The sequence below is a fragment of the Sparus aurata genome, chromosome 7, assembly GCF_900880675.1.
Source record: "Sparus aurata chromosome 7, fSpaAur1.1, whole genome shotgun sequence".
In the NCBI taxonomy this organism is placed as follows: domain Eukaryota; kingdom Metazoa; phylum Chordata; class Actinopteri; order Spariformes; family Sparidae; genus Sparus; species Sparus aurata.
Window position 1 is genome coordinate 18,474,386 of NC_044193.1, and position 22,169 is coordinate 18,496,554.

At 40.2% G+C, this 22,169-nt stretch overlaps 2 protein-coding genes and 1 long non-coding RNA gene across 8 annotated transcripts in view; 1 reads left to right on the forward strand and 2 right to left on the reverse strand.

Moving 5' to 3' along the window:
• The window catches only part of dip2ba (disco-interacting protein 2 homolog Ba), a 48,819-nt gene extending 48,093 nt beyond the window's left edge, over positions 1–726 (reverse strand). For 2 of the 4 annotated variants that reach the window (XM_030423736.1, XM_030423738.1), the window contains exon 1: positions 289–373. In XM_030423736.1, coding sequence (XP_030279596.1) covers positions 289–373 — 85 coding nt within the window. Of the gene's footprint in view, positions 1–288 lie in introns of all 4 variants that reach the window. The other 2 variants (XM_030423739.1, XM_030423737.1) reach the window with 1 other exon arrangement.
• Positions 727–3,385: 2,659 nt separating this feature from the next.
• Positions 3,386–22,169, reverse strand: atf7a (activating transcription factor 7a). Of its 3 annotated transcripts, none has more exons than XM_030423742.1 (12): positions 22,110–22,169; positions 16,188–16,259; positions 12,746–12,842; positions 12,384–12,496; positions 11,755–11,919; positions 11,407–11,558; positions 10,245–10,338; positions 10,032–10,151; positions 8,416–8,565; positions 7,919–8,107; positions 7,388–7,493; positions 6,266–6,498 (listed from the first exon to the last, which is right to left on the reverse strand). In XM_030423742.1, the coding sequence occupies exons 2-12, from the start codon at positions 16,233–16,235 to the stop codon at positions 6,266–6,268; spliced, it is 1,467 nt and encodes a 488-aa protein (XP_030279602.1). In that variant the 5' UTR covers positions 16,236–16,259; positions 22,110–22,169. The 3 variants fall into 3 exon arrangements, with proteins under 3 accessions (XP_030279600.1, XP_030279602.1, XP_030279601.1); XM_030423741.1 differs by having other exon boundaries at positions 16,188–16,324; positions 22,110–22,161; XM_030423740.1 differs by lacking the exon at positions 22,110–22,169 and having other exon boundaries at positions 3,386–6,498; positions 16,188–16,286.
• LOC115585406 (uncharacterized) lies at positions 7,306–8,824 on the forward strand. Its single transcript, XR_003984700.1, has 2 exons — positions 7,306–7,353; positions 8,001–8,824. It is a non-coding gene; the product is annotated as an uncharacterized LOC115585406 (long non-coding RNA).

The window sequence follows — 22,169 nt, forward strand, 5'->3', positions numbered from 1 at the left end:
GAGTCGTTAAGGATAAAGGAGGCACGAAGAAATGGATGGAAGCCTTCCCCATGCTCTGCTAGCTCGTGAGCCCACATCCTGTATTAGCACAGAATAAGCTAACTGGAGTGCCGGTGCGCTCATTCAATTCATCATATACGTGAAGTAGAATGGGAGACGGGAAACTACTGGTTTAAATCGATGCTGGTTAGCCCAGACAGCTGAGGCACATAGCTAGCTTAAAAAACAGCTATAGCATCCCCCCCACCACCACCACTCATCCCCGCCAGCCCCCCTCCCCTCCTTTACCTTCAGACAGCTCCAGATCCAACTCCGCCAATTGGTCTCTAACCTCTTTTGGCAGGGCGGACAAATCCACGCCGCGGTCTGCCATGGCTTCGCCGAGAAACCCGAGGGCAGTCGAGTCGAAAAGACACCGGGCTGTCGCGGAGAAGTGTTAAAAAACAAAAATTAAAACGCCCTCCCTCAAGACACAAAACAAGCATCAGAGTGGGAGAGACAGTCCATCCGCACGGCTGGCCCCTCCGCCATAATGGGGAAAACTCACCAACGGCAACGAGCGGTCACGTGACGGCATTTACCTCGCCTGTACGTTGATTCACTGCATCCAGCCGACACACACACACACACACCGGAACTGTTGCTCCCTCTGGCGTCCCAGTGGATAAAACACACACATAATCGATCCTCCTGGTGCTATGCAAGTTTACCGTGACGTTTTCTTAGCTAGAAACACATTAAACGTCCAGTGGGCTCCTCAGGGAACCTCAGTAACTAGGCGGCAACGTGGAAGGGAGGTAAGAATGTTGCTAGCTTTGGTTAGCAGGGGTGAAAAAGTGCCATGGTGTTCTACTTAATTAAAGGATAAGTTCACCCAAAAAATTTAAATTCTGTCATTATCAACTCACCGCTATGCCGATATAAATCCGGGTGAAGATTCACAGTCCACTCAACATTTCTGGAGCTTCACATCCAAAAGAAGCCTTGCGGTATTCAAATGAAGTAGCCAGGGTTTTGTTTTAAAATCTAAAAAACACAACTTAATAAAGTATGAAATGGCTCCATTCAGCTTGACCAGCATAATTGGAGTCTCTAGAAGCCACGAGATCCCAAATTGATCAGTAATGACATTAGGTACACACTTTTTAAAGCCAGTAGCAGCTGTAGCCTTTACTACAGCTGACAGCAGCTACGCTAAAAGCATGTTGAGAGTGTAAATAACATGTTTCAAATCAATTTGGGATCTTTGGATTTTCAGGAGACTTTTATTATGTCGATTTTAAGGAGGCGAGGAAAATGTACTATGATGTTCTACTTAAAGGATAAATTTACCCAAAAAAGTGAAAATTCAGTCATTGTCAACTCAAGCTCTTTTTTGTAATAAGGGGCAAAAAGATTTTAATTTTGCAGAGAAACGCTTAAAATGGGCATAACTGACTGAGGACAAAATATGAAGGGGAAAATCAATTGAAACCATGTTTGCCATTGTATCCTTCCAACTTTCCACGTTCCATCTCAGGAAACTTTCTTGAAAAAGCTTTTGTCACTGAAATGCAGCAAACGGCAAAGCAGAGTTTCGGTATACAAATGAAGTAGTTGGGGACTTTCTAATCCAAAATCTAAACAGCACAACTGAATAAAGCATGAAATAGCTCCATACAGTTTGTCCAGCATAATCTGAGCCCCTAGAAGCCATGAGATCTCAAAATTGATCCATAAAGTAATTATTTACACTTTTTAAAGCCAAAATCTTCACTACAGCTGCTCAGCTAAAAGCATGTTGAGGGTGTAAATAACAGGTTTTCAAATCAATTTGGGGATTCTGCGAAGCTCCAGAAATGTTTGGTAGACTTTCTATGGGCATGGGGTTGAGCAGATAATGGCTGAATCATCAGGATTGCTTTGGTGTACCTTTTGTATGATATCCCGGCACTTTAGTCTTCCCATATTTGCCATCCAAATTTAGAAAATTCCACACGGACTCATTGTAATTTTGCTGGAAAATGATGCAATTGTAAAGGTAAGTACATATAATGACTGAATGTTTATTTTTGGGTGAACACATCCTTTAAAGCTATGATAGGAACAATGCAAAGCAGGGACATGCACAAGAGGCCCAAAAGTCCAACACTGTGTGTGGTTATTTAAATTATTGAAAATGAAAGTGTAGGCCTAAATATATTTGATTTTACAAAAGTGCAAATACACTGTAATGAGTCTGGCATGTGCAGACTGAAATGCTGAGACTGAAGATCATTTCCTCATATAACTGTTTGAATTATAAAATCTCCGAAAATGGTGAAGAATGCCCATCAAAAGTCCACAATGATTGAGGGGATGTCCAATATAAAAACTTACTTCGTTTTTACAGAACGTAATGAACAAAGTAGATGCTTGGGCAAATGTATAATATAGGGAATTCCCAGTGAAGTTTACACTTTCAGCATACTGAAGTCAATTCGGACATTTACGTTTATTGTTTAACTGTGAAAAATCCTGCCTTCCTTTACTTTTGTATGATATTCAATTTTGAGGCATCATTGCAAGAAATGTGTGCCCATGGATGTATTTCATATAAATAAGAATGCTGGCTGATTATTGATGGCGGAATGTTTTTACTCCCTCATACTGGTATCAACATCGGCCCCGACGATCCAATATTGGTCAGGCTGTAAATCACCACCATGCCACATTTTTGTTGCACAGAAGAAGTTGGAAAATCAATCATTTGCTGCTCTAAGTCCTGAACATTATTCTGCTTTTGTTACTCATGGTCACCTTCAAAAGGCCAATGTGGCATCCTGACTGTAACCATTATAAAATATAAGTATATCCTTCCAACCACCCCTCCTGCAATTAAAGGCTGCTTACAAAAAGTTACGATCATGTTTTCCTTATGAGAAACATGGACATTGTCACACAAGGAGAACGAGCTTCAAAGCAAGCTTAACATAACAGCATAATTGTAGGCTACTGTCCCTTTTTGTCTATCCAAACTCACTCAAGTGCTTTACAAAAACATAAACTTGAAAGCAGGGCCATAGCAAAGATTTTAGAAATACTGTTGAGTCTAGCCTCTGATGCACACACACATCTTTAGCACAGAACACAAGGTAATCAAACACAATTTTTTTTCTAAAGAAAATCTATCTAGAGAGTTGTAGTAGTTAAGGTACATGTTTGATTACATCTTCTTTAAATATTATTTCCAAACATGAAGGTCAAAATGCTGTTTCAAAGCCTTCCTCCACTCACAAAGTGAAAGTGAAAAGTATAAAGAAGCAGAAAATTGAAATACTCAAATAAAATACAGTACATTAAATGTATAAATCACTTATTTATGTCAGTGTGAATCTCAGTTAAAAACCATCAGACAAAAACATAATAAACGTTCATTAAGATGTAGTTTCTTTAATTAAAACTGCAGCACTGTAAGTGTTCATAGTATTTCACTTGGACATGCATGGAAAAGTAAATATATTCATATAGTACAGATATGTACAGAACAAGGACAATTTTTGAAATCATCAGTCCAACAATGGGAGTGTGAAAAACCATTAATACACTATGTGCAACTTTCACATTGTCTCATTTTTCTTTAAATTGCTGTATTCACAACAATTCTTGGTGACATTAATATGCCAAAGACCGTAATGACGATTGTTAGTCGACCAATTGAAAAAATAAGTTAGACGAGGGCGGTCAAAAGACAATTACCAAATTCTTCTTCAGAGATATAATAAAAGGGGATAAAAAATTCTTTTTTGAAAAAAGGACTAATGACTGTAAAAAAAAAAGAGAAATGTGTGTTAAAGAAATTAGTTTCTATATTTATCAGTACAATCAGACATGTTATGACAAAAGGTTGTATAGTGCTGAAAACAGCACACAACAAAAGAAAACAAGAAATGACAGAAAAAGGTGCCAATGACATGAATTACATGAAAACATGAAAGCTGAATATAGTTTGAATTTCCATTCCATATGAACAATCGTCTATAAGGGACTGCCAGCCAAATATAGCGCCAGCTCCGAAGTACAACAAAATGCCTGGGGTCGCCATTGGGACTGTAGGACAAGGGGTTCAATCAAAGGTGAAAGGTATTAAAGTTGCCAAGAGGATTCCCATTCATGTATACAGTACAGATAAGAGAAAATACCATTTTTTAAAACAAAGATCTGATATCTGCGAAAATGTTAAATGAACAGAAATACAAAGCAACAATAAACTTGCATTATTTTAGTGCATAAAAGACATGCCCTTGTGTTAATGGACAGATATCTTATTTTAAAATATCACATCTTGCAAATATATGATCATATCAGACAGAAGAGGGGGAAAAAATATACAGGAAAACAAGAGAAGCAAACTGCCTTTTAAGGTGTTTCAGTTAAAATACACTGATATTTTTGTGAAATGTCTTGATGGGATTTCCTTTCAGAAACAGTCAGAAGACGTCTTGACTTTTAACCAGTGAAGATGTCTTTGCTGTGTCTCTCCACCAGATGACAGACAAGTGTTGTATAATTTAATATTACTGAAAAGAGAATAATGGTTCAAATAACACTTCATTTTAAAGGCTTCAAGGAACCAGAAACCAGCCAGTAAATATTCCTTATTTATTGTTTGTATTTTGATGATAAATAAATTTTCTAAGGCTCTTTTGTTTTCCATATGAGCAATTCTTTGTGTATTTAAGTGGGGATATCAGAGGCACCAATGTGATCTTAAGGCAAAATCATCAGACATTGTGAGTGAGACTGTGTGTAACAAGCAAGTGCAAGTATAAAGCAGTGATGGATTGTGTCACTGTGATCTCTGAATCACAAAATAACAGTCAGGCTGTTTACTTCCTGTCCCGGAACAAGTACCAGGTGGTCTTTGGAGACACAGAGATCTGATTTGATGTCGTTATGGCTTTGTTTAGGTTTGGTAAAGAGCAAAGAGACTAAGGGGTTCATCGCACTTCCGACGAGCAGCAAGGATGTGCAACCATCCTGAGAAGTGTGAAAATAACAGTTACAGTAAGTCCAGAGCTGACATGGAGAAGCACAGTCACGAGAATAGGTTCATATAAAATGGAAAAGGCATCCACTTACAAACCAATAAACAGCACAACTGTCTGTTTTAGAGGAGAGAAGTGAGGAGGAGGGGAGAGGCTGAATTCCCTTCAGGTCACAAAAAGCTATTGCTCAACTAATTTTACAGCAACACACTGTCGATCCGACCTGTTTTGGTTCTGTGGACTAATCTGGGAGGACGTGCCAATTGATAAAAAATAAAATATATATATATATATATATATATATATATATATATATATATATATATATATATATATATATATATATATATATATATATATATATATATATATATATATATATGTAGCTGCACATACTGTATCAAGAACATAACACCCTAACAGAAAAAGTCACATGCTAACAATCCAGCTATTAACGTATCAGATCCGGAATAGGCAAACTGCTATGTTCTGATGTACATAAACATATACACACAGAGCCAATTCACACAAACAGTTAATCATTTTTATCATAAAGGGGTGTAAATGAGGTAAGGTTTTTGGGTCCGTGGTGAGAAGGAGGGACCATTTACAAAAGGTGTCGGGTGAATATCTGAGTCACTGACGTCTAGACGACTACTGCATCTTTGGAGCTAGGTATGTATAGGGACGTTTGCTATGATGGCATGTGTGGGTGTGTTCATGGCTAACAAGTCGAGGAGCACAAGGCACTATTCCCTGCTGAAAACAGTTTACAGCCCTGTGGGTTGTTTGGTATCTGATTTGATCAAGAACGTTTATGCAACAACTGTGTGTTAGAGACTGCACATGTGCGGTGCGTGTCAACATGGGAAGTTCTTTACGGCAGTACGCTCAGAGCGATACAGTCTTACAGTCCAGTGAGGAGTCCTTTTGACTGAGGGTGAGGAGAGAAGAGAGAGGAAGCACAGAGGGGGAGAAACGAGTATGGGATAGGTTGGAGTCCAGCCCCTGTAGTCTATGGCAAAGTGAACAGGAAGCTCTCTCAATAGTCTCAGTCCATTCCCAGAAGGCTGCTGCTGAGCTCCAGGCCACAGCATGATGACTCTACAGGAGGGTCAGAGAGAGCAGAGGAGCACAGCGAAGGGGGGAGATGAGAAATCTGGACTTCTAGATTGGGGAAGTTGGGGAAGTCCGCTGCTCTTTTATACCCCTGGTTGACGAGTGTAGAGCCAAATTCTGGGCCGTGGTGGCATCGCTCATCATCTGGCAGCAGATTGAGACTGTGCAGCCATGATAATGTGAGAGGGTCCACTCTCAGCCCGCTGCTGCTGGCCCATTCCTGCCAGCACAGACATTGCCATGGCCTCAGCTGCTGCCCTTGAGCTCAGGCCATTTTGACCTGTAGAGGGGCTGTGCGCCAAAGAGCTGTGCTGGATCACCGGGGCAGGAGAACCTGTGGGCTCTGAGTTGTCTTTCATGCTCTCTTCTGCAGCTGCACAGAAAAGAAGATGACACAAATGCAGAGTTATACCAAACTGGCTTTTCACTTTGAACCTTGAATACATTCCATACCAGGTTTACTGAAAAGCTACAAAAATTATTCTGTTTTGCAGCCAGGGCTCAAGACTAATGCTGACTCATGCTCTCTGGGACGATAAAAAGCCTGTTTGGGACGAACAGAAATGAAGCACCTCAAGGATAAAAAATATTTTTTTATTGCTTAGTAAATGACAAACTAAAATGAGCGCTAACAACAATGGTGCGCTTCTTCTCTTGCTGTTACTGTAGTTACTATTACTGGCTGGCTACTCAGCATTAGAACTATAAAAACATAATGTGTTAAATCTCAAAAGGGCACACCTAACTCACTTTTGATGGGGAATGCACCCTTTTGTTTTTTTAACATGATAATGTTATATTGTGAACCAAAAATCCATGTTTAAATTGACAGGAGGAGAGCTTGTTAGCTGTTGGCAGCCTGTGGGCTGCAGGGTTCCTCTGTGTGTTTGGCTAACACTGCTAACAACTAAAGGAGTTAATAGAGCTAATGGAGCTAAAAGAGCTATAAGAGATGACAGTTAACAGAGCTAAACCATACATTTTAATCTAACATGATGTTGCTGCAAAGCCTTGCTTCCGGTTTTCCATTTTCTCTATAGTCTTTTGACATGACACCCTTAAGAAAGGTCAATCATTTGAAGGTGACAATACTTTGAATGGTAACACTTTTAAATAACAATTATAAATGATACTCACAAAGTATAGAAACAACATTTTTCGACAATTAAAATTGTTTCTCGGCAGGTTCTGGGATGGTGCTAAGAAAATAAACAAGGCAGGCCACCAGGTGAGTATCATGAAAGGAATTATAAAAGGTTCACCTAAGTAGGCATTTTTCTTCTGTAGGTTGGTCACAGGACAGTCCTTGTGGGCCAGCAGCAGCTGCTTCAAATGAGCCACCTCGTTCCTCAACAGAGACACTTCATTCTGAGGACCAGAAAATAAGACCGTACAACACATTTTAATTATTTATAGGGAGTTCACAAAAAAAAATATCAAATTACTCCATCCAAGGAGACCTTGCAAACTTGTTTTCAGAATTGATTTTTTCTGTTTTCAGGTCAGAAATGCCCTTAATGGGTAAACAGTCTGGTTTCTGCTCCAGTACAAATGGCAGTGATAATGTGATCATGCAGTGCATAAATACACCACCAAATAACACAATAAAAATCTGAAACGACTTGTAATGGGTCCTGGAACCTCACCCAATTTGTAAAATTTCCCTGAAAATCTGCTTATCTTGAAAACACCTCACAAACTTTAACAACTACTTAAAGCCTCTCAACTAGGTGCAGTCAGTGAGACACACGGGCCACGTTTCATCCCTGCCCACCCACTCTGAGCCCACTCACCGACAGCGAGACGTTCAGGTTGCAGAGCTCCTCAGCCTTCTTCTCCAGGGAACTGACCCACAGTTTGCGTTTCTGTCTGCAGCGGGATGCTGCGGCCCGATTCCTCTCGAGGAAGCGCTGCCTTCGCTCATCTGGGTCATCATCTACTGTCCGCCGCCGACGCCCACCTGTAGGCTGTGCTGGAGATACCTAGAGGGAGAATAAGGCAAAGGGTGAGCAGGAAACAGACAGACAACCGAGGGAGGCGGAAGAAAGACGAGAGAGAAAAGGGAAGTTTGAGTCATAGTTTCATTATTTCAGTCAGGGCACATCATAGTCATCTCACTACAAGAAGTACGGCCCCAGTTTTCTGTAACTGAAACAGGTGACAAGTCACATATCAAACATGGTTTTGCTCAGTTACTTTTGGTTTGTTCTTAAGATTTTCCAAATTTATGTGACAATGTCACTGAATACATGCTACAGAGAGATTGTCAGCACTAGACAATACAATGTACCTGAGGTTGTGCAGGTGATGGAGCATCTGGTTGTTGGACAAGCAGCTGGCTCTGCTCTGCCCTCTGAGGTACCATGGGGCTGCTGCCCATGGCCATGATCCCCATACTATGTCCTGACGGACTCTGCTGGGACAGCGCAGCCTTCAGACGCTGCAGAAGAACAATGACATGACATCAGCCCACAGCAACAGTACAACCAGCGTAATGTACGTATAAAGGAGAAGATCTAAGCACAAAGAAGGCAAAAAAAAGCAACAACACAGCAGGACGGATTCAGAGGCAATAGTACTACACTTTGTGTTTTTTCTGTTATCATTTAAATCACTACAGCATCATTGCACCCTCTATCCATCTATACTGTACTACGCTGACTCCATGTCAACAAATAAACTCTTTTATAGTATCAGCACCAAATTGACTTAAGTTTCTAATTGTCAGTAAAACATGCCATAAGTTGCACTGTTTGATGAAAGTGACTATGGCTACAATATGTTCATATCATATAATCATATTGTGATTATTTTAACATATACTGCAACTGCAATATGATTCATGATAAGTTGGAATGTACATTTTTGCAATTTTCATTTTCATTTTCTCTCAATCAAAATAAAAAATCATGATGATGTGGATAACACGATCTGCACGCTTGGGCATCTCTTCATTAAATTGATGATTTGACACACATTGTACCCTTATCAAAAACTTGTAGCTTGTGCAATTTGGATATTGCATTTTGTGATTTTGATCATATTTTAACAACGTTTGTACTGTTGTTTTCTGCTTTTCATGCAAATCTGCAAATCTGATACATCGCAGATGTTTTCATAATATAATAAAATAAGCACCAGGTTGTACTACCCTTAGCCTCTGGACAAACCTGAGCTCTCTGAGGCATGAATTTACAAAAGTTTCTCTAATTCTGCAGAGATCCTCGCCCATGCGTTCCTGACAATGTCACACAGTTCCAGCTTGCTTTCAGCAGTGCATTCATGTGACATCCTGTTCTGTCTCAACTCTTTTGTACTGGAGGCTTTGTAGCTGAAGTGAGCCTAATAAAGTTATATTCTCCTGGAGCAATTTTTCGAAATGATGTTGTTAATGTTGTGTGACTCTGGATCTGTCAGTGATGAAGCAAAATTATGGTGATTAGTAAGCATCCTTGATTAACTGCTCACTGTAGATAAAACTTGTGATAGTACAGAGAGTGAACCCGTGCCCATGTGTGAAACTGTGCTTAGAAAACATTTTGCAAAACAACGGAACAGCCCTACATTTCTAATTTACCCCAATGATCTTCCACTTGTGACTGAAGGAGCAAGCAGTTTCTGTAAATAATCTACTAAAGTGGCTACTTTGTGTATGTTGCAATACTATAAACAATGACTACACTAATTCAATTTAATTTTGGATCTTTACATAGAGTTTGTGTACGTTGCGGCATCATGGCTTCAGCATCAATTGTGTGGTTGTGGTATAAGGGTTAAATGAACAACAGCAGGGGAAAAGTCATATGATGAACAAACTAAGCCAATGCAGAGGATAGCTTGAGGGTGGAGATGGAGACAAAAAGAACAGATAAAGAAATAAAAATAGAGAGCTAATCTAATGCTGACCATCTTGGCCTCTATGTGGGTGCTGTAGCCAGAGGGCGAGTTAGAGCCGCTGCTGCTACCTCCCAGAGGAGGACCGGGGATCCCAGGAATGTTGGGTACCATGCACATGGGTCGGGCCAGCTGGAGACCAAATAAGACACACAAAAACATGTGTATTAACAACTTGAACCAAACGTCTCAGTTATAAACATTCTATTTGTTTGTCTGTCTTACATTAATGACAGAGGGCATCTGTACTGGACCAGGGAGCACGGGCACTGCCTGACCAGAGGGAAGCATCATCATGGGGTAGTGGCTGGTTGGCGAACTAGACAGACAGATAACAGAGGGACAAAAGGAAGAGGAGGTTCAGTCATGTCTGTATAAACTCCCAAGTTTCTGTAACATAGCAACTATTTCTATTTAGGAAAATGATCTACTTCAAACCCATAAAATCCACACTTACATCCATCATGACTAGGCCAAGCTGTGCATACAACACTGTTCAAGCCCACAGAAAGTTATATCCGGTTTAAGTCGAAAACACATGGTTTTTAAGAGTTACAACATATGTCAGTTTTATGCCAGGGAAATTTTGAAATATACACTAAACAGCAAACATGATTTTAATTTGTGCAGCCACAGAAAAACATGATGGCATCTTAGCTTTGAAATGTTCACACACAGACATCATATTGGTTCAACACAGTGTCAGAACCAGCAGATATACAGACATGATATGTGATACGTAATACACGTGATATCATAATGTAATATTGCAATATCAACATGTTATTTTTTAGAGTTTTAAAGCCACTTAAAGGGATATTTCACTCCCCATAATATCTATTTTTCCTCTTCCTCTAGCTATTTATCCATCTACACTGGCCATCTATATCACAGCACAGATGGAAGCATGCATCTATGCATGGAGGAGACACTAGTTAACTGAGCTAGCTAAGGTTAAAGCTCAGTTGGGGAGGACGCCATTATTTTTTACATCCCACACTGCCACGAGCATCATCCAAGAGAAGATGCACACTTCCTTCTGTGCAGTGATACTGACAGAAAATAGTTTTTACATGAAACACCTCATAACAAGTGCTGTGGATTATCTTGAGTAATTGGGTCATTGGGATTTCTGGAAAAGACACACATTTTCTGTTGAGTTTTTTTTTTTTAATTTTGGGATGTTTTAAGCAGGAGTCATTTAGTTACATTATATTGAAGAGAAGGCAGACATCTCCACGGCTGATATCTACTAAACTCACCAAACAATAGTTTTATAATAGCACTACAGGTAAAAGCAAAAATGTGTATATTTGATTTTGGCCTGAACTGTCCCTGTCCTGTTTTTAAGTAGTATATCAGGGTTGAGATGCTGAACCTTACTTACCTAAGACTGCTACGATTAGAAGGCGGTGCTTGTGTGATGACAGAGGTGGGTGACGGCATGGTGGGCTGAAGGGCATCAAAGCCCAAATGTAGTGGGAGGGAACCTGGACGCACAATAGTCGGGGTGGGGGCTGAACTCCTGGGTGGTGTGTCCTAGGAGAACAGCAGTGAGCTAAGTTCTGTTAAACAGTTAAAGCATCTCTGAGGAAACGACAATATTATTCACATCCTGAAGACTCATCCATGTAATACTGCATAATCATCGGCCAAACTCTTTCTACATCATTTAAGGTTCCACACTCTTCTCTTTAAACTCATGCCCCCCCCCTTTCCCCAGTGTCAGTCCTACCTTTCCTTTAACCATGATCTCTGTGCTGCTGTCTGACCTCCCAGAGATAGATTCAGGGCTGTCTGGTGGCGAGGAGTCGACCTCTACAGGTGACTCTTTTTTCACCTTCACATCTGATGTCGTCTGCAGGCTCATGTCCAAAGCCACAGAGTTGGCTGCAGGGAGCTGAGAAGGACAGAGATGATAAGAGACAGTCATGTCACACAATAATTGTTACAGATATGTGAACATACACTACAGTGCATTAAAAAAGGGATGTGGGCAGCTATGTTTTCTATCACATAAACTAGACAACCACAGCATCAGTTTACAAAACACTAGGGCGATTTTTAGGCCGATACACATTGCAAGTTAAATCATTTAAAAAAAAAAAAAACCTCTTAACAAACTGTTGCAGTAGTGAGATAAATTGACAAAGAGCACATGGCTGGAATTTCTGCAAACATTTATTTTTGACTACATCAACACTTGAGGTGAGAAATAAGGAAGTAAGAAGTAATTCATCACTACAGTGGAGTCTGCAGAAAAATTCCACTGGCTTCTGCACAAAATAATACGTAAAGACATACACAGACGCACACACCCAGAGGAAAACACCGACAAAATCACCACCCTTAGGCCTTTCTTACAGAGGTCTTTGCTCTCTTTTCATCCTCGTCTTGTTCGAAGGAGCTGGCCAGCTCATTGAACAGACCGACCTCCTCGCAGTTCTTTAGGAAGCGGGTGGGAGTAGGTGTCTGGTCTGGCAAAAGGGAATGAACAGAGATAACTATTCAAAGCAACACTTTCACACTTAGTTCACACTTAGCACTCAATATAGAAAACCATGTCATTAATGTCTCCTTCGAGCCGCTTTTCTTGAGATTGTGCTAACAGCGCTGGATCACACTGACGTTGAGGCATGTTAAACAGTCTTCATTTGAATGTTGATATAGGATATTTACAAAGAGACAGAGCAAAGCTGTTTGTTTGTCACATAGACAAACAGTACCTGCGATAATGACAGAGTCTGTCCTGGCTGGTCCAAATTTAAGTGTCATCTCATGTTTGTGTTTGTGCACAGCCAAATGGTCCTCATTGGTAAACCTCTGGAACAAGTGAAGGAGAAGAAAATATGAAAGGTAAGTACATTATATAAAGTAGCCTCAGGGTAATTTTCTATTTTTCCTGGTGACCTATAGTGCCTTAACCCAGATATCATATTTCCATAATCACAGACAGATAATCTCTTGGAGAAATAGCCTGACACATGCAGCCTATACTGTACACATTATGTGACAAACCATAAAGAAAACTCTATCTGTGGTGTACAATTCCTCGTGCTAAAAGTATTATAGCACCCATTATAGCTGCAGGACACAGGCTCAAATATCTTGACACAAACTAGAATTATCTAGAAATAGAAAGAGGCTTGTAGAAGAGAGCTGAAATAACTTTAACAGCCCAGAGATGCAGCGAATGAGCATTGGCTGAAAATGTCAACAAATTGAAGAAGTATAAAAACCACTGCCCCAAAAAAATACTAAACGCAAACGAGCTGATGCATCAAACCAGACATAAGTGTTGGAACACATAGATGTCAAACTTGTCAACATGTGAAATGTTGATGCTGTAAACTGTGTCTCAGTAAAGCTCTATGTTCTGCTATTTCCTATCAGGTATCCACAGGGGAAGCTACAGGAGGTCCTGCACTCAGAGAGCTCCAACAGCCACAGTCTGAGACATGCCACTTCTTCTTTAGAGAAGTGGCAAGATGGTGAATCAGTCAGAGGCGGAGGAGGAATAATCTTGGCTCTGGCACCAGCCTATTCACCATTCGTTGCAGCCTATTTTGGGGTGCTGCGTTGCAGTTGCGACTTCAGTCGTGAGAGTGAAGTGGAAACACAGTCAAGTGTCAGGGGGCTTATTTTTAGCCCTACCAGGCAGCATCACCAATACAACTGCATGTCTGATTTGTCTCTTTCCGCTGAAACAGGCGGCAGGGTCTTGCAGAGGAAACTATCTCCCACTAATCTCCCTGTATGAGATACTTGCAGCTAGGATTACCCCACCCCACACAGTAAATACTGAGCATTATATAACAGGGGGCTGTTGTTGTTGTTGTTGTTGTTAACATGGAAAAAAGGAAAACCCCTCGCAAAGCCAGGAGTCAATCATTCTCGTTCTATATTAGGCATGATTCAGACTTTCCTGGTAGACAACTGTTGCTTTTCAAGGGCAGCAGTAAAAACAACATTTGGACATAAGGTGCTTGTAACATAAAGGATGTTCCCTGTCTAAACATACACAAATAAATATAATCAAAGACGATACAAATTAACTATTAAAACAAAATATATCCACAGAGTATTGAAAACTGTATGGCAGTACCAAATAGTTTATAGTTTCTTTCATTATCTTGACATTTGAATTCTAAATCAACATTTAAATGCAATAGAGGTTTTTTGTTCCTGCACAGTTGAGAAAGATTAGGCTGCACTAGCATTGTAAGCGATAAAGTATTTGTAGAACCAGATGTCACTGTTGAATGCAAATGAATGATTACAACTTCTGTTGACCAAGTGCAGAACACAGTTTTTATATATGAACGTATTCTGCTTCAATCAATGTGTTGTCATTTAGCTGTTTGTCACAGCAGCAATAACATGTCACTTAAATGAAAGAGAAAGTTACTTCAGTCAGCTTTGTTGCCATTTCAAGTGTTTTAAGCTAATTGATGATTATTGGGTAATATTGTGAATCAGGATAATCATAACAAGAAATGCCTAGCATCCATAATGTACTTCTCAGGCAAACTGTAGCAATCATGGTATCTAATGTTTCCAAACATCACAAAAACTCACTGAGGAGCAGATTCACACTACATAAACAAACAAACATAGTGATGTAGCCAACTACATGCCCATGCTGATTGGACAACTTATTAGTGGCTCTTCCTTGGGTGACATATTGTAAACAATGCAACGGGGGTTATAGCTAGGAACATGGCTGATGACGAGCTGGGACCAAAAAAGGATCTCTTATTCAACGTTGTGCTTTAAAGTTGCAAATTAAGAAAATTCTTACGCTATTTCAAGTCTGGCTTTAGTCTTCAGGACTTTCAAAACTGAGAAGAAAGATTGAAATTGAGATTATGTATTTTAGTATCAGTTAAATAGATCATGATATAAGATTTTCGGCCAGATCGCCCATCCGTACTCCTTGCTCTCAACAACCCTGATTCCAGCTGTTATAGTATCTGCCCAGCACAACACTGCAGACATACGTACTTAGCATGTAACACTTGCTCATGAACACAGTGGGACATTTAGCAGCTACAGATCCACATATTTCCCTCAGGCAGACCAAAAGACCAAAACAGTGCTAAAAGAGAGTAAATATTAGACCTAAATAAACAGCTGTGGATCCACACTGTCATTAACGTCCGTCTCTTTGCCTTGAAAAGCTTTCATGTGCTAGTGTTCCCTTAACTGCCAGCTAAATTAATAATGACCTCTACAAATAAAATATGCAGAGTATTTACATCACAGAAACATGTCAAAGGAAAGTTCAAATGTTTAGGGAAAGAATCCCTGGGTGTCCATAATGTTCTGAGAAGAAAATAGCCAAACACATCATCATTTATTCATCCAACATACGCATGTTTAACTGCTGTACATGCCTGTTGTTCAAACCGCAGCACGCATGAACAACAGATCGCGTCTGATCAGAGAGTAAGGCTCATGAATCACAAATGTTTCTTAACCACATAAACACTTTCTTCCCCCAGACCCCAGGAGAGAAAATCCAGCACTAGTTGTATCACAACCAGCTGAACACAGCATCAGATGGCTAATTGAGCACAACATCAGACATGATATTTCCTGTGTTGAATAATCACGAGTCCGAGAACACACTTCTTTTAATTTGCTGTGATATCGGGCCAAGCCCCTGCAATACACCACGTTGCTGGCATGTGAGTGCACTATTGGCACTCAGCTGAGTCACTGCCATGGCTCAAACCTGTGTCTGCAGGCACTAGAAGTCAACAGTGACAGGTTGAAACAATAACTGTGCTCTGATTACTCACTGGAGCTTCCAGTGAGTCATTGCTAAAGGAGACAGCATTGTCTCAAAAGACAGCATGTTAGCTTGAATGCTATCTGAATGATGATCATTAGGAGTGTTGCATAAATCACAGCCAGGATCGTTTTCTGGCAGTAAGACCAGGTGTGAAGACAGACCTGAAAACTTTATCAAGTTCTCTCTTGTATATCTTAATTAAAGCTTGTCTTTAATGGTACAATAGTGCTTTCAATTCATTTTCTTTTTAAAAATATGCACATTAAATAATAAGTAGACACAGTGAACTCCTGGAGAGTACTTACACAGAGGCAAACATAAGCTACATGAAGACACACCTGAAACCCAGGATAAGGAGTGTGGGGACTTACCTGTCCACAGCCAGGAGCATTGCACACAAAAGGTCGGTCGTCCCCCATTTTTGCAAAGAGCTTGCAATGTAACTGTGGGAGAGCAGAAGAGGAGAACATTGCTGCGGCTTGTTCTTGATCCGTAAACTGGCAAAATCCTGAAAACAACAAAACAGGGATGCTGTGGCTTGTGAGTCTTTAGTCTGAGCAGGAAGCCGAATGCTATTTAAAAATAACCCTGGCAAGGAGGAAAACATGCACAGAGGCAGCAAGACGAAGTTTCCCTGGTGATACTTCCTTCACACAGGGGGGATTCTGGCCGGCCAATGAGGAGCCGCTTACCAGAGAGAACGACGGCTACCGTGTACACACAAAGACGTCCCCCTCTCCTTCTGTCTCCTTTTCCCCCGTCACTTCCAATCCCTCCTTCTCTTGTTACCACTCCCTCTACTCACCTCTCAAGCACCTCCCAACCTTTTACCTTCTTGTACCCCGCTTTCAACATCTCCCCCTCTCAGCTGCTTCTCTCTGAGCACAATCCCCATCTACCTCAGGAGAGCTCTCATGTGAATCCACTGCACACATATCTTGAAAAGAGCACATTCACACTGACCCTACACTGTACCTCACTTGTTGTCCTGATTCACTTTAACTTGATTTTTTTCTGTATGAATATACAAGTGACTAGAAACTAAATGTTACTGACAATTAAGTGTGCAACAAATGATCAGTTATTTTGTCATTTAAATGCAGATTATTAACACAATTAGTCGATTAGTTGTTTAGTCTACAAAATATCGAAACATTTTGAAAAACACTCATCACAAATTCCCAGAGCACAAAACTGACTTCTAAAAATTGGTCACTTTGTTCCGTCAAAGCCCAAAGACACTTGAATTACTGTCATAAATGACAAAGAAAATCAATAAATCCCCTCATTTAAGAAGCTGGTACCAGCACCTTTTGTACATTTGTGTTCAATACATGTATGCCGACAAGGTTAAGCAGTCTCTAAGAAAAAATTATGAATAGTTAGAGGTATTATTTATTTAATTCAGCTAGAACAGAACAACTACACCTTTTTACTGCAGCTTAAGTCCTAAAGAAGACAACCTCTAAACTATTATCATAACATTTTAACTTCAAATACTATTTTGAGTTATATCTTTATATAAAACCCACCACTGCCCCTTGAATCTTTGCATTACATTAATGCAGAATTTGGACAATTTGTATCATTTTTTACATTTTTTTAATTTTTTATCTATTTTGTCATTCCTATACAGCTCTTCCGTCTCTATTTATCAGTCATCCCACACTTATGTCTCTGTTTGTTTATACTGTGTAATATATAATAGTCACTGTTTGTTTATTGTTTATTGTCTTCAATGCATGCACCTTATCCACCAGACAAATTCCTCTTTGGTGTAAAATCCTTCTTGGTAATAAATCTGATTATGATTCTGATTCTAAATATCATATTGATGTATCTGGTTGCCAAGATAACTTGCATACTTATTTAGTATTTATTATTTAAGAAAAATTTAAGGAACAAAAGGAAAAATTCTCTGATTCCAGCTTCCTAAATGGCATTTTTATTTTAATTATTTTCTGGTTTCTTTCCTCCTCTATGAGAGTAAAGTGAATATCTTTGTATCGTGGACAAAACAAGACATTATCTTTGGGGAGGAAATTTTTCACCATGTTCTGACATTTAATAGATCAAACCACTAATCAATTATTTTGAAATTATAACAAAATGTAACTGCTTATTGCAACCCAAGATTATCATTTTCAAATAAATCAGTGTATAATAGTTTTTTTAAATTTTAGATTCTGGCCATATGGAGTGGACACTGGACCAACAGGCTGGTTGAGGCTCTGGTGAGATATGACTGATTATAGCTATTCTATTTTTTAATAAAATTCACATTATTTATTTATTTAAAACTGCAATGAGAATATACTGAGGTACATAAGATATTTATGATAGCTGTAATTCAAGTTATTTTCCTTGTACAGCCCTATTCTGTTACATTATAATATGAAGGATTTTACTGGGCTGCTGTTAACTCAGCAAAAATATTTAGTGATTTGTAAAAATGGAGCAACATAGGGATAGCATTGTTTAACGCACTGGAAACAGAAAATACTACATACAAGCCTCTCTCCCTTAGTAATCCTATTGTCAAACAATTAAATATGCACATGGTTATGTTTGGTTTCTCTGCATGTTGTGCCTGAAGCTGAGCTGACATAAACTAAAGCTGTGTGAGGTTCCCTGCTTCTATCAGCTGTCCCCACTGAGGAGAATAACTCCTCACAAACTCCCCCCTCCTCCATCCCTAGCTCAGCCAAACCACCCCACCCAGCTGAACAGCACTCCATGTGAAGACAAACCGGGAAGTTTAGAAAAATAAACTTGTGATTGAATTTGAATTAGGGAATCGGAGGGGTGGTGATAGATGAGGGACATCAATGTTTTAGCGCTCTCAGCTGGCCCAAAGTGACGTCTGGCGGCTATTACACAATGCTGTCCCACTGACAGTACCAGCAACAACCAACATGCATCAAGGCCCATGCTGTGTATACAAGTACAAACCTTTCAATAAACAAAAGTCACTGACTACTGTAATAGTGAATAATGTTTTGCTAAAATGCAGTCATGAGCAGGGGCCTTAAAAATTTAAAACTAACCCTTCAAACTATGTCTTTTGTGATTCACCTCATGAACTTTTACTTTGACAATGATGACGTGAAAGCCTCTGTGCTTCTGTGTTGTTTTGACTCGTTTGTAAGGCTTGTTTAATCATGTTCATTTAAAAAAATCTCCCGATGCCTCATCCAACTTAATAAGTTCAGCTATTCCACAAACTGGGAAGCGACATTAGTTATTTTTAGTATTATAATATTACTGACCACATTCACCTCTGTTGCACCTTCTCCATGGATTGAGCATGTAGTCTAACATTATTGAGTGGGACAGCTTATTCAGTGTGTTGGCAAAGCATAAATGTCTGAAAGTTTTCCCAATGTTGAAGTCAGTATATTTTCCTCCCTCCTCCCTCCGTCGAGGACAGCTGCCCCTGAGCCAACACATGATTACTGAAGCCTTGCGCTGGAATACAACGCTCTCCCATGACGCCGGGCCTGTAACAGGCCTTACCGTTGTGTCTCTCTGCTCCATGTCTGCATGAGAGAAAAGCGGTCTGCATCGTGTTTGCAAGCAAAAGCCCTGTCCCTCTGTGTGTGCAGATCAAAGGGCTGATGAAGCAGACCTCCCATGCTCTGGAGAAAGGCAACAGGTTGGTGCCAGGGCCATTGCAAAGTGCTTCCAATCCACTGAGTCTATTTGGGCAGAGATGTGTCTGCAAACGAGATACTCCGTCTAGCTCGTTATACAGAGGGTGTGGACTGTGTGGGGGAAATGGACACATCTGGCGTGAGGAGTGGGAACAGATTTCAAAGTTTACATCTTACTAAAGACATGTTAGACATTAACTTGGCTGCCTGGCACCAACATGAAATGTGGGATTTCCACCATAAATTTTACATGACAGGGGTGGAAAATACCATTTGTTTTCATTGCTGCCCAAACCTGATTAAAACAGATTTTATTAAGGACTTTTATTCATGCATCTATTGACTTTGCTCGGCTTTGTGGTAAGAATATCTACATTGAAGGACAACTTAAAAAACCTGTATTACCATCTGTAAACCTCTGCTAGATTCATGTAAACAAAAATACTTGTTAATTTACTACTTTGACTGTCAGATGAGTCTCATTGAGAATAAACTAATCAACAAGTTGACAGTGTAAAGTTTTATTGCGCACTGTAAAATGCTCAACTGTGTGAGGGATAATAAATCAGTCTGCTCGTCCTGATGCACCATCACTGATATTCATTACCAGTGTGGATATCAAGTCCACCTATTTTCGCCTCCTTTCGTCCAAGGTGACATGGAAGCACTCAAAGTGCCCTAATTCCTGTCCCTCTCATTGAGCTGCTGCCAAAGTCCCACTGTTAACTTGGATTTCTCCGACTCAGCAGGTGTAAGGGAACGAGTCCCAGCTATAATCAGCCGCAGCCATCCAGTGTTTGATGCAGCCTGCTAGGAAACTGACTAAACAAACTGTATTAATAGCTCGCGCTGCAGCCATGACTCTGGAATCTGAGGCTTGAATTGCCAGAGGGTAGGGGAGACCCCACAAAGAGAAAAAAGTAAAGGACAGAGAGCAACGAGCAAAATTATGAAAGAAAGAAAAATGTGGTCAGTGATTGGTCAATTGACGGATCATGGATATCTGCTGGATCACAGGTGAGGTCTCGGCTGTCGCTGGTTGTGTGTGTGCAACAGCCAGTATGTACTTATGTAAGCAAAGTGAACCCGAGATTTGGTAAATGGAGCAAATGAAATCCTATATCCATGTCTGCATAACTAACAAGGCCTAAAAGCTAAATCCATGACAAGCTAGCACACAATGCAGGACAATACGGGACGTACCCAAGGCAGTTTTCTAAAATTAAATCAGAAACACTGTGCCGATTTCAATCTCGGTCGGAAAGATTTTTTAAGTACTTGCTGTGAGGTTTTGATTCTGTAGCAACAAATTCAAAAGAAACCACTCAGGTCACCTGAGGATTTGGGTCTGCATAGTTTCTGCGGCTATCATTTTTGATAAATCAATTATGTTCAATGTTCTGTAGCAGTACATGATTGTACAATAACAAAATGGACAGACTTTGAATCACTGACATCTCAGAAAAATACACAGATCAAAGTGTGCATGCTCAACACATACTTTTAAAGCATTTAATTTAGTCACCATATGTGTAATGTATTATGTTTAAGTAGCAACAAATTATATTTACGTTGTAAAACCACTCATATTCATAAATTAATCTGAGTTGGTCAGGATGTTTGATTGGACAAAACAGGCTGCAGTTTTTCTCTGGTGTAACTCTATGTGATGGAATGAGGTACAACTCTGCCAAAAACATGACCTACATTCCTAATGAACGTGTTGACATGCATGGAGATGCGGATCCTGGGGCGTTCAACAGCTCACGTTGCAATACTATGGATATCATTATTACTTGAGACTGTGAGCTTCTAAGAGACTCTCCATGCAGACCCAGATTATCATTACAGCGCAGTATACCGCCAAAAAAACAGGCAGGCACATATTTTTCGTGTAACTATCGGTATGTAAAAAAGGTAGGCGTCAAACTGAAAATCTAAAGTCGTGCAAACTTTAGTTCCTCATCCAGTCAACGCTAACTGGCCTGAAAAAGTTTGTCTTTTTTAGCCTTCGTTGCCGTCTGGCGACGGTCGGGCATAGTTAGCCCTGCCTTTTCCCGTAACAAGACCGCCTATTTTTCCCAGCAATTGGCTCAAAGCACGTCAGTCAACAGCTTCGGATACGTACGAAGCTTTGGACCGTGTCAATAACATCGGATAGCTGAATCTTATTGGCTAAAACACCCGAAATCAACTTTTTGTATCCACGAAAAAACTAATGGCTAGCTGGTGCGGCTAGCATTCACAACAGGCCGAACGCACATTCAACATGAGTGTCATAACAGCGCTACTACCACTTCCAGCGATGACAACGAACAAACACACAGCAACACTTATTTAATTACACCCGAAGTGAAATGGTGTCTTTTAAAGGCTTTGCGCACAGTACAAAAATCACAAAAGCAGAAAAAAAGCTAGCAGTTAGTTGGTTAGCGGACTGACACTTGAGTGCAAAGCGAGACAGTGGGTCCCGAATGAAGCGTTTGAGCAGCTACAACAGTTTAGACAATCAAGTAGACGCGTAGTTTTAACACTAACAAACACTGGGAACTTACGCGCAGAGTGCTACTTTGTCATAGTTTAGCGTAGTTGACATTGATCTAGTGAAATTAAAGGGTAATAAAGTGTTTACAAACTCACCCTTGCGCCCCTCTCTCTGGCTCCCCTCTCCTCTCCTCTCTCTTGGAATTTGACACTCCC

Excerpts from the sequence above, each read along its gene's own strand:
- atf7a (XM_030423740.1), bottom strand. The coding sequence starts at position 16,286 with ATGTTCTCCTCTTCTGCTCTCCCACAGTTACATTGCAAGCTCTTTGCA. Across the intron at positions 10,339-11,406 it reads TCTAATCGTAGCAGTCTTAG|TTCGCCAACCAGCCACTACC; the intron begins GTAAGTAAGGTT and ends CTGTCTGTCTAG. Across the intron at positions 8,566-10,031 it reads CCCACATAGAGGCCAAGATG|CGTCTGAAGGCTGCGCTGTC; the intron begins GTCAGCATTAGA and ends GTTCTTCTGCAG.